The 12,230-nt window shown below is 38.6% G+C and overlaps 1 protein-coding gene across 1 annotated transcript; it reads left to right on the forward strand.

Moving 5' to 3' along the window:
* The first annotated feature begins 704 nt into the window (after window positions 1-704).
* Window positions 705-8,987, forward strand: LOC107564627 (volume-regulated anion channel subunit LRRC8C-like). Its single transcript, XM_016249756.1, has 3 exons — window positions 705-754; window positions 3,738-3,879; window positions 6,536-8,987. The coding sequence occupies exons 2-3, from the start codon at window positions 3,742-3,744 to the stop codon at window positions 8,774-8,776; spliced, it is 2,379 nt and encodes a 792-aa protein (XP_016105242.1). The 5' UTR covers window positions 705-754; window positions 3,738-3,741; the 3' UTR covers window positions 8,777-8,987.
* The last annotated feature ends 3,243 nt before the right edge of the window (window positions 8,988-12,230 follow it).

Below are 12,230 nucleotides of genomic sequence, written 5' to 3' on the forward strand. Positions count from 1 at the left end.
TAAACATATGATCTAGTACAGAGGCTATGGAGACAGTGGGATGACATACTCAAGTTAACGTCTGCTATATCTGGTGTGGAGGAGGATGGCAGTAATGAATAGCTTGTGTAGCCTACACTTTCGTGGCTCTTTGGTGTTAGTATCTTTTTAAAATAAATACTAAAAATAAACACTAAAGTACAGTAAAGTAAAGTTTTTTTTTTTTACTTTTAAAACTTTGAAGAAGTTTTCAAACTTTTATTACATTTCTTGAATTGTCGTTCAGTAGTTCTCTCTGTGAAGTTGGGTCATTCAATAACAATATGGTCAGAAACCCTGTGTGCATTACAGTGTTTTACAATAAACCACTGCTTTGCTTGATCCAGCTCATTCTCCCATCTTTTTTAGTTTAAACAAAGTCTGTAAAAACCATAATTAACTTTAGCGTGACGCACAGGAAAAGGCTTTATTTTACTTAGTTAAAATGCTGGGGATGTGGAGGATATTCCCCTGAGAGCTGCTGTAACAATGAGGTGCTTATGGGTCATGGACAGATGTGTTTCACGACAGAGTAACGCGCACAATCTAAACGGAAAATGAGAAAGGCGGTTCTGGGAAAGCTATTATCGTGAACTGAAGACCCGCCCAACGTTAGCTCAGCCTATAGCAGTTGGAGGACATACTGAGACTGAGAGCCGCAGCCACAAGGACATGCCACAGTGCCCGCTAGAATCTTCAGCTGTAGACGGAGAATGCGCCTTCAGTCCATTTAAAGGTGAGTCAAAACCGGCACCGTTTCCTTCGAGATATCGGCGTTTGCAACCAAACGTTAACACTGCAGATGTTTATGTTGAATAATTTCATCTTCATGGCGTAATTGTGGGATAGTCGTTGAAACGCGCTCGGGCAGCGTTTAACTTTTCAACCCCCCTCAGGAAGAAAACGTGGTACAGTTATTGCTTTAAATACGTGTTAGTGGAGCGAATTTGATGAATGAACTAAAACAAATGCTTGAGACGAAAGCAAATTGAGGACAGCGGGGAAAGTGTCGATATTGCTAATAGAATATCAGTTAAGATTTTGCTTCAGTAAAAGTGATTAAATGTTTTTATGATTCTTTTTTTTGTTTAGCTTATATTTATTTAACATTATTTACTGTAAGTTATATCCAAAGTGATTAGACAGACAGGCCTCTATTTAATATACGTAACTTAATGTAGCCTACGAGAGAAACAAATGTGCGAATTTAAAATGGAATAAAAATCGCAAGCGTGAACGTGCATTGTTTTTGTTTTGTCTTGTGAGAGGGAATGTTGTTTATTTGGATGTCCGTTATTAGCAGAAGAGGAAATCGTCTTCACGTAACATTACAAAACAGCGATCTGATGTTTTTGCCGAGCCTTCTAGAAGTGATCTCTATCCTGCTGACTGGATGTGATCCAGACGTGCAACGCTTTTTTTCCACGACTATATTTGAGAATCACCCCATTTCCTGGCAGGAAGAGCTGCTCCAAGAGATGGTACAAATCTCTACTTAGCTGAGTTCTAGGATACTAAAGCTATTAGATTAAAAAGCGGTTCTGGCAGCAACATACATATAGCCTACCCCCCATCCATCTCGGCACTGCTTATTTCTTGTCTGTCAAGTCAAGTCAAGTCACCTTTATTTATATAGCGCTTTTAACAATACAGATTGTGTCAAAGCAACTGAACAGCATTAATTAGGAAAATAGTGTGTCAATAATGCAAAATGACAATCGTAAACACTCATTTTTCAGTTAAAGACAGTTCCTCATTGAATTCAGTGCACTTTGGATTTTTTCCCCCATTCAGTCTGCCAACATTTTATTAGTTTCCGTCTCGTAACGTCTGAATATAGTGCAGTATTTAAAATAAATGTCATGAAAATGTATCTTTTAACAATTACTCGTTTTTATAATTTTGTTATGCTCCTGGAGGTGTAAAGGGACTTGTGTGCATTTTCAAACCCGCGTGGGGACTATATATCTTGTAACAAAATCAGCCGGGAATCAGGAGCTCCAGATACTTGAACTGCTGCAGCTGTTCACGAATGTCCAAATATTTTGCACTGTCTGAAGAAAACTGCCTGTTGAAGCATGTTGCATAATATAGAGTGAAGTTCTTTTACCCCTGGGTTTCTTTTTTATAATGGTTGTGGCTACTCATTCTCTGCATTGAATACAGGCAGACTGCACCTAAATATGCAAGCTTTGATGTTGTCTCTTTTCTTGAGAAATATTTATAAAATTACAAACTGTATGTGGATACTGGATATATATATATAAACCTCTTTTTTTGACTGCTGACTGCTGCAAAGTGAAGCATATGCAGCAGTAATCTCAATAATTAATAAGACCAGTGGAATATGCTTTGTGTATGATATCATGCAAAAAGTGCAGCACAATAGAGGTTAGAGGAAGCCTGGCAGACTGCCTACATTAGGAATCATTAGAATGTAAGGGCATATTATGCTGGTCTTCATGACAGTGTTGCTTTTAATACTTAAGTTGACCTAAATTCGGTGTTTTTCAGGATTCATAGGTCGTTTGTTATTGTACCTCAAGACATTTATTTATTGCAATAAAACACCAAGGTATTGATATCCCAGTTCCCACACTAAAGTTTAAAGTAAGATTTTTGTTTTGCACTATTTTATTTAGCATATTACCTGGATATTTGCCAAATAAATACCGGTAGATGCATGAATTTGAATTTACATTTATTTCATTAGTTTACTTTAGACTGTGAAGGGAAATAATATATAGCTAATGAATGAGCAGCCCCAGCCAGTTATACAGCATTGCCCTGGACAATGGTCATTATTCAGAAATATTTTATTGCTGAATGTAGTAGTTGAATCAAGAATCAACCACTATTCTAGGCAGCCATTTAATAATAATAATAATAATAATAATAAGGTGGAGGTGTGATTTTCACACAGTCAAATGCACATTTAAATATTCAAATACAAATGTGTTGTTCCTGTGTAAACAAATGTTCCTTATTGAGGTTATAATTCTTTGGCTATTAAAAAAAAATGTAGAACATTAAATACATTTGTGTTTATGGATTTGCCAGTGTTTTTTTTTTTTTAGTCCAGAAAATGTGGGATATAAAATTCATCAGGCCATGCATTCTCTGGGAATTGAACCCATGTCCTTTCCATCATGCTCTTCCAGTTCAGCTATAAGGACTAACTTATTTTGTACAGAACAAGAGGATAGTATTAAACAAAAAATGTTTCAACATGCTGCATACTATAATGCTGGTAGACTGTCATACCATAGCTTATTTATTTTAAATGCCCATCAATTTATATTTAGTCTAGCGCAGTGTTGTCAAAAGTACCATAAAATATCATGGCTTTCAAATGCTCTCATGCACACAGCAGGCTAGTTGTGTGCTCGGCCTGTGAAGACCATCAGATTTTTTTGTTTACAGTGTGTTTTTTGAAATGTTATGCATTGTAGCCAATTTCATTGCAAACTGCAAAGTTTTGGGATAACTAATTTTGAATGCAAGAATGAAATCAAAATTGTGATGATTGTGTAATGTTTCTTTTGTCTTCATTTTATTACTTGGCCTTTAAAATAAATGTGTTATTAATTGAAGAATTTATCAAAAACTACTGAAATTTTGGTATTGTGACAACTCTAGGCTAGCATATGAGCTGTTTTTTTTTTGTCAGCATTTAATGTATTTCTTCCAATTCATAATTCTTCATTGTGCCTTTACAGGAGTATGATTCCAGTGACAGAATTCCGGCAGTTCACGGAACAGCAGCCAGCGTTCCGGGTTCTGAAGCCATGGTGGGATGTGTTCACAGACTACCTCTCTGTGGTCATGCTCATGATAGGTGTGTTTGGATGCACTCTGCAGGTAAATATTACAATTCTTCTGCTTAATCCACATACCGAAAGAGCACTATTGTCTTTCAAGAATTTTTAGTGCTGAAAAGCTAACATCTTAAGAAGTACTAAGACATACAGTCTTCCTTGATCCACAGCAATGGAATAATGAATGACTTCACACCATAGAGGGATTTCCTCTGTGCATGAACAGCCCACTGTTGGGCAGTGCATACTGCATTTAGAAGTGGGAGTTTGCTAACAGAAAATAGCTAAATTCCACTCACCCCACTCGAAAAGATTACTCCTTCCCCTCATGGCGGCCCCTCTATAAACACAAAATGACTCCTGTAGTAAAGCTACTCGGCCTCCTAAACTAGTGGGTGGAGCTTCAAGCAGCACGCGTGCCCTTGAGTTTCAATTCGTAGATGATCATAATTATTTTTAGTCTCAACAAACATTAACAGGAACCCATTGTTAGGGTGGGAATATCCCCCACTGTCCCTGGAGGTGTGCATCAAAGAATGGCACAGTTGCATGATGTATTGCAATTTGTAAATTGCGGTTGGAAGTTCGTGATGATCCCAGTGAAGGCAGTATTAATTGACCTAATTAATGCTTTTACTAACGTCATTGCATAGTCCTGTGGTTCTGAAGGGGGAATAAATAGCCTTCTCTTTGCTAAATGACCATGTTTGACTGGAGGCACTTTGAGTGGCCATGTAGTGCATAATGCACATTTTATTAGGCACTTGGGGCTGCTGCACCTCACATCCATTTTACTGCAGAGATGCCATGTTCAGAGCTGATGCTTCATTAGCAGGCTTTACTCAGCAGCCAGCCTGTTGTGTTTGTGCTACGCTATAGTGCTGTGTAGAGCTCTCACAATCTTTTCCCTCTCTTTTTTAGCTGATTTTTCTTGTTTCTCATTACCTTTCCAGACAGAAACCACATGGTGTAATTACCAGACAAACTAAAACTGTTTTGCAGGAAAAGGGGGGAAGTGCACACATCTTGAATCAAATACAGAATGCTTTTGTTTACTGCTTTTCAGTTCTAGTGAAAGTTTTTTTTTTCTGCCTGGTGTGTTGAGTAGTCATGGAGCACCTTTTCCTGCTAACCCAAAGGTAATTCATCCCCCTCTTGAATTCAAATGGCCAGTGTAATGATTTCTCATTTCCTGTCTGAGTCACAACACTGATGTCAGAGGACCAAAATAGTTATCTCAAAAGAGATGCTCCTTGTCAGATAGTGTTACACTGTTCCTGGCAATCTATGGGTGGTGTGGAATTGTAATTCAGACAGTACATAAAATGGCCTCGTCTGCTGTCTTTTACACTCTTGAGGTTTATTTATTTGCTCTCTGCATTTGAGGTTCATTAGCATTTATCTTTAATTCTTTTATATCCAGATAAAATTACTTGCATACTTGGGGATATTAAAGGGGTCATATGATGTTGCTAAAAACAACATTATTTTGTGTATTTGGTGTAATGAAATGTTTATTATTTTCCACATACTGTACATTATTGTTTCTCCTCTATGCCCCGTCTTTCTGAAACGTGTCAATTTTTACAAAGCTCATCGGTCTGAAAAGCGAGGTGTGCTTTGATTGGCCGAATACCTCAAGCGTGTGACGGAAATGTTACGCCCCTTACCATACTGTGATGCCATGTCCCGGCCGGAGCGACGAGACAAAAACATTAAAACCCATTATAAATGAGGCATTTGTTGCATCCAGTGGGATAATAATGTTAATTATTATTAATGGTAAAACATAATTACGGATTATAATGACTTATACTGTCTTTTTACACGTTGCGTTGCATCGCGCCGCATAAACATTAAACCATGTCTGCATTTGTGATCGGAGAAATTACAAATAACAAGCGCTACTCTGCACTGCTCAAAACTCGCGTTTGAATCATCAGTGGCAAATCCTTTAAATATGAAAACATACTGACAGTCTGTGAGACAGAACAGCCGGCATTGTAGTCTACTCTCCCAGGATCAGAAAACAGTACTCCATAAAATGCGCTGCACACATTTGAATATTTGGGTTGAAATGTTCTGGAACAGTGTTGTAAATACAACTTAACCATTGATTTCTAGTCGTGTCCTCTTTTGGAAGGCCATACAAAATAGTTTTGGTTTCACAACGAAACGCACCGCGTCACACATGGCGGGCTAGAGTGAGCGGCGGCCGGCGGGCTTGCGACAACCACATGTGACGACCCCGGGCTGGACTGGACAGCGCCTTCACGACATGGCGGCAGCAACAATACTACAGCGAGAATAAAAGTTATGCCTTCTTTCTTTGCGTGAACATTTGGGCAGCGTTATGCAAATCTTCCCACATCGTGACGTAGACATGTGGGGGCGTGTTAGAACGAGCCGTTTTAGGTAGGTGTGGGTGACTCTTAACTTTTACAAAGAATATCTCTTTGGATTTGAGACTTTAGTCTTTGCAACTTTACAGATCTTCTTTATGCACCAAGAGCTTGTAACACTCCAAAGAGAAAGGAAAATTTGAAATCGCATCATATGACCCTTTAATATAATTAGAATGGATAGTAGATTGGTTAGAATGATAGAATAGATAGTTAGAATGTACATGGAAATATGTACCCCTACCACACTTTAATGCAAATTTCTGTCTCTTCTCTTTCTCTCTTCTGTCCTTTTAGGTGATGCAAGACAAAATCATATGCCTTCCTCAAAGGACATTCTCGCCAAACCAGACAGAGCTGATGTGCCCACCTCCTTCTACAAATCATGAATCAATAGTGCCTGTCCATGAGTTGAAAGGACTGAAGACTAACTTGGATATTCAGCAGTATAATTACATAAACCAAATGTGCTACGAAAAGGCACTGCATTGGTATGCTAAGTACTTCCCTTACCTGGTTCTCATACATACCATAATTTTCATGGTGTGCAGCAATTTCTGGTTCAAGTTTCCTGGCTCCAGCTCTAAAATTGAGCACTTTATATCCATCCTGGGCAAGTGTTTTGACTCTCAATGGACTACGAGGGCACTGTCAGAAGTATCTGGGGAGAATCCTGAGGAGAAGGACAAGAAGAAGAACAGTACCAGTAGGTCAAACCTTGATACTCCAATTGGCGAGAGCAACCTGGAAAAGACTCAGTCTTTAAGATCCATTCCTGAAAAGATTGTTGTTGACAAGCCAGCAGCAAGTGTCCTTGACAAGAAGGAAGGAGAGCAAGCCAAGGCCTTGTTTGAGAAGGTCAAAAAATTCCGCCTGCATGTGGAGGAGGGTGATATATTATATATGATGTATGTCCGTCAAACTGTTGTAAAAGTGCTCAAGTTTATCCTTATAATTGCGTACAACAGTGCTCTGGTGTCAAAGGTTAGGTTCAATGTTACCTGTACTGAGAACATGCAGGACATGACGGGCTACCGGTACTTCTGTTGCAATCATACTATGGCCCACTTGTTCTCTAAGCTCTCCTACTGTTATTTGTGTTTTGTTGGAGTTTACGGACTTATATGCCTTTATACATCCTACTGGCTATTCTATATTTCTCTCAAGGAATACTCTTTTGAATATGTCAGGCAAGAGACCGGAATTGATGACATCCCAGATGTAAAGAATGACTTTGCTTTCATGTTGCACATGATTGACCAGTATGATCCCCTATATTCCAAGAGATTTGCAGTGTTTCTCTCAGAGGTGAGTGAAAACAAGCTGAAACAGCTCAACCTCAACCACGAGTGGACAGCTGATAAGCTTCGGCAGAAGTTGCAGACCAACAGCAATAACAGGCTAGAACTTCAACTCTTCATGCTGTCTGGTCTCCCAGATACCATCTTTGAGGTGACAGAGCTGCAGTCTTTGAAGCTTGAGATTATTAATAATGTTACCATACCAGCAGCCATTGTCCAACTAGAGGATCTCCAGGAGCTTTCGCTTTACCAGTGCTCGCTCAAGATCCACAGTGCAGCCACCGCCTTCCTCAAGGAGAACTTGAAGGTGTTGCGAGTGAAGTTTGATGATGGTCGTGAACTTCCACAGTGGATGTATGTGTTGCGAAACTTGGAAGAACTCCATCTGATTGGCTCTTTGAGTTCTGATGCATCAAAGAATGTGACCCTAGACTCTCTACGAGAACTCAAAGCGCTGAAGTCACTGACACTCAAGAGCAACTTCACCAAGATCCCTCAATCCATTGTGGATGTGGCCAGCCATCTACAACGCCTCTGTATTTGCAATGATGGCACCAAACTGGTCATGCTAAACAACCTGAAAAAGATGGTGAATCTTACAGAACTTGAGTTGGTGCACTGTGACCTTGAGCGCATACCACATGCCATTTTCAGCCTGTCTAATCTGCAGACATTGAATCTGAAAGAGAACAATCTACGTACCATTGAAGAGATTGTCAGCTTCCAGCACCTCCGTAAGCTGACCTGTCTGAAGCTTTGGCACAACGGCATCGCTTTTATACCAGAACACATAAAAAAACTCACCAGCTTGGAGCGCCTCTACTTCAGCCACAACAAGATCGAGATCCTACCTTCACATTTGTTCCTGTGCAACAAACTGCGCTACCTTGATCTTTCCAACAATGACATCCGTTTTATCCCACCGGAGATAGGCGTTCTCCAAAGCCTTCAGTACTTCTCTGTTAGTTGTAACAAAATCGAAAATATTCCTGATGAGCTCTTCTTCTGTAAGAAGCTCAAGACTCTGAAGCTTGGCAGAAACATGCTGTCTGTCCTCTCACCAAAGATTTCTTTCCTAGGTGTACTGACTCACTTGGAGTTAAAGGGTAACCACTTTGAGTTCTTACCAGCTGAACTTGGCTATTGTCGCACTTTAAAGTGCAGTGGACTTTTCGTAGAAGACACGCTGTTTGAGACGCTGCCTTCAGACATCAGGGAACAAATGCAAGCAGAGTGATGACTTCTTTGCTTTAATGCCAAATATTGTAATCTGACTCCTTAAGAGGCAAGACTCCAGGTGTTTTGTCCTGTAGTATGTATAGTAGTCTATATGGGTGAGTACTTGCAATTTCATGTTTAAAGCTGGACTTGTGCTTAATGGCCTTTTAATGCAAAAAAAGAGAAAAATCTAGGGATGAATACCTTTTAATGCCTTACATTGTATATTATGAAAAAGATGTCATGTAAAAATTTTAAGACTCTTTATCTTAATTTTCTAAGATTAGAATTTTATGTAAATCATAAAAGTAGACAACTGACAGGGATTCATTTTACAGACAGTGGGATGCAATTTCATTGTATGCTTTCACTGCATTTGACTGACATTTGCTTTCATAATCCATTAAGCTTTTGCAGGTCAAGTACTGTACAACATGTTTTGCACTGGAAATACCGATATTAGAATTTGCACTGGAAACGTTAACATTCCTTTTATTTTACTTTTTAATGTGTATATAGGACTTTGCAATGATTTGAAGTATATATATATATATATATATATATATATATATATATATATATATATATATATATATATATATATGATAGGAAAATAGTTAATGTAAACATTTATACTAGTAGTATTTTTTTTTTTCTTCCTGCATATTTACTCCGATAATTCTAAAGCTTGTGGAAAGCAGGATCCTTATGCATGTGTTCTCGGGTAGATTTACATGTTTTTCTTTGCATTACTGTTTTTCTGTTTGACTGCTGTTGGTAGTAGATCCTGGGCAGATAAAGGGAACCGCATTTCAGTATACCTCTTATGTACTAGTTGTACCAGCTTCAAATGTCGTAATAAGCATTTCTAAAGGAGTCTTTTTTTGCTGTGGTTTGCTTAGTTTAAACAGTACTTGACTTCTCTGGTCGAAGACAGAATGCAGAAGGCATTTTTCTTACCTTAACTTAGTCTTTTAATGTACGCACACTTTTCTTATAAACCAACAATGTACTATAAAAAGACATTTAGATTTATTTATCAAATATTAGTCAACAGTATTTGTCATTTAAGCTCGCATTGTACACTGTTTCTATTTCATGCAAACTGAAAGAAAACATTTGCCAGAAACAAAGCTCTAAGCATATATACAAAAGCATTTTAAGAAAATGGATTCTTCTATAATGTCTATAATATGCAAAAAAGATCTCTCAAGGTGCACTAAGATAAATCAGGTAGACTTAGTTCCCATAGTATTCTCTCTCAACTAGACAGTGGCGATAGAATATGAGTGTGTGTGACTTTTTTTTGAGGTCATGGCAATTACATGTTTCTGATCTGATCTTGCCTTGTGGGAGGTGACTTGTCTGATGTACTGAGATCAGCATGTCTTGGCCTTTTTTTTTTAATAGACTGCTGTTACATCGCCATCATAAACAAGTGTCATTGAATCAGTGTTTCATGTATGAATTCCAAGACACTGGTAATACACATCTTTAGTCGCTTTAAGAAGGTTAAAACTGAATACTTGAGCCGTTTAGATCACCAGACCTTTGTGTGTTTTGCATGTAGTCCTCTAGTACAATCTTCACAAATGGCTTTGGTGCATTTGAAGTGATTTTTTTTTTTACAGTAGACCTGTCTTGGGTTCGGAAGGTCAGTTCCTGTTCTGGTCTTATGTCTTGTCTGCATGTTAAAGGTTATAGTGATGTGAATGCCAAAGCTTCAGTGTGGACCTTTTTATTTATTTTTTCCTTTTTTTTTTTTTAAATCTGCATAAAATGAAGGATATTTTTTGCCATTAGATAAAAGTGCTGACATAATATAGTCAAGTCACCTTTATTTATATAGCCTAGCGCTTTATACAATACAGATTGTGTCAAAGCAGCTATATAGTGCCACCATATGCCTTAGTTTTGTATCATTTTCATTCTACCAAAGTGTTTTTGATTTGTAAAACAGCATACATAAAATGTATTTGTTGTCCCTTGTGTTGAGTTCAGTTGATGTTTTGTAATTCTCAAGGGAGAGTTGTCACCCAGGTGGCAGTATTGTGCAGTAAATGCATGCCTACACCAGAATGTTTTAACACATTGCTGATATTAAAAATGCAACTGCAAACAAGATTTTATTTATTTATTTTTATTTTGAGGGATGACAGTATGATGGTGAAGATTATTCAAATATGTCTCGGTCATATTTATTAAAATATTGAAAATGAAATGGACACAAAAATTAGCACAATTTACATTATTTAATTGTGTTAACAGCATGCCTTAAAGGGGACCTATTACGCCAATTTCACTTTTATAAACTCCCGGCCACTGAGGACGCAGTAGATTCATTGTATTCTTGAAGGGAATGTGTCCAAACTTGAGAAAATTGCTAAATTCGTATATGTTTGTGCAAATTATCACAAACTTCGCAAACAAGGGCCATTAAAGGACTTGCACAAAAGTTGATTCTATATTTTGCGAATGTTTGCAAACCTTTCTGTATGTGCTTGTTAGCAGGTTGTATCTTACTGTATTCACAGAGACCAGAGCTATGTTGTTATTTTTATTTTTAACCCGAAAACGCTCTCCATCTGTATAATTAAAAAAAACGCACATTGATTGCTTCTTAAAAATAAATAACAACTTAAGTTAGCTCTGGTCTCTGTGAATACAATCAGAGTAACTTTAGCCACATTAGCCATACAGCGTGCTAACAAACACATTTGGAACTATCCCCAAAATATAAAGTGTCACGATTAGTACCAGTTGTGCTGGTTAGACCCTGCTCCGGAGTAGGAGCTAATTTGGTTCTCGGAAAAAGGCAGTCCGGTACTAAAATCGCTCCCAGTTCCGGCGGTGCGAAAACGGCAAAAAGTGGGTAGTTCCACAATTAGTTCTGGTACTATGAAAAGGTTCCTGCGGTGCGAAAGGCCCTATTGATCCATCTTCAAGAGTTCTATTCGCTGTGTGACTAACACTCAGTTTTGTTACTGGATTATCCGAAGCAGGACTGTAATGGCTCCGCCCTCTTCGCCGGGATCAGGGCGTGGAGCAGGAGCTCATTTGCATTTAAAGAGAGACACGAAAACAGCGTGTTTCTGCTCAAACCCAAAAAGGGTCATTTTGGGCATGGTATAGTTTGATCTGTGGGGTATTTTGAGCTGAAACTTCACAGACACATTCTGGGGACACCTGAGACTTTACATCATATAAAAAGGGGTGTAACAAAGTTCATAAGTCGGGAAGAAGGAGGCAGGAACCGGCGAACACTCCAAGAAAACTTTAATAATAAAATAAACACAAAATAGCGCGACAGCCCCTCGCGGACGACTGCCGCGCACAAACAAAACCAAAACACAAAATAAACTCCAGGCCTGGTCCTCTCTCGTCTTTCCCTGTCATCACTCCTCCTTTGTATCCTTCCGGAGCTCCTCCGTGAGACTCGAGACCGGTGAGTGGCGCAGGTGTCGCGCATTCGC

The sequence above is a fragment of the Sinocyclocheilus grahami genome, unplaced genomic scaffold, assembly GCF_001515645.1.
Source record: "Sinocyclocheilus grahami isolate Dianchi unplaced genomic scaffold, SAMN03320097.WGS_v1.1 scaffold951.1, whole genome shotgun sequence".
Lineage (NCBI taxonomy): Eukaryota > Metazoa > Chordata > Actinopteri > Cypriniformes > Cyprinidae > Sinocyclocheilus > Sinocyclocheilus grahami.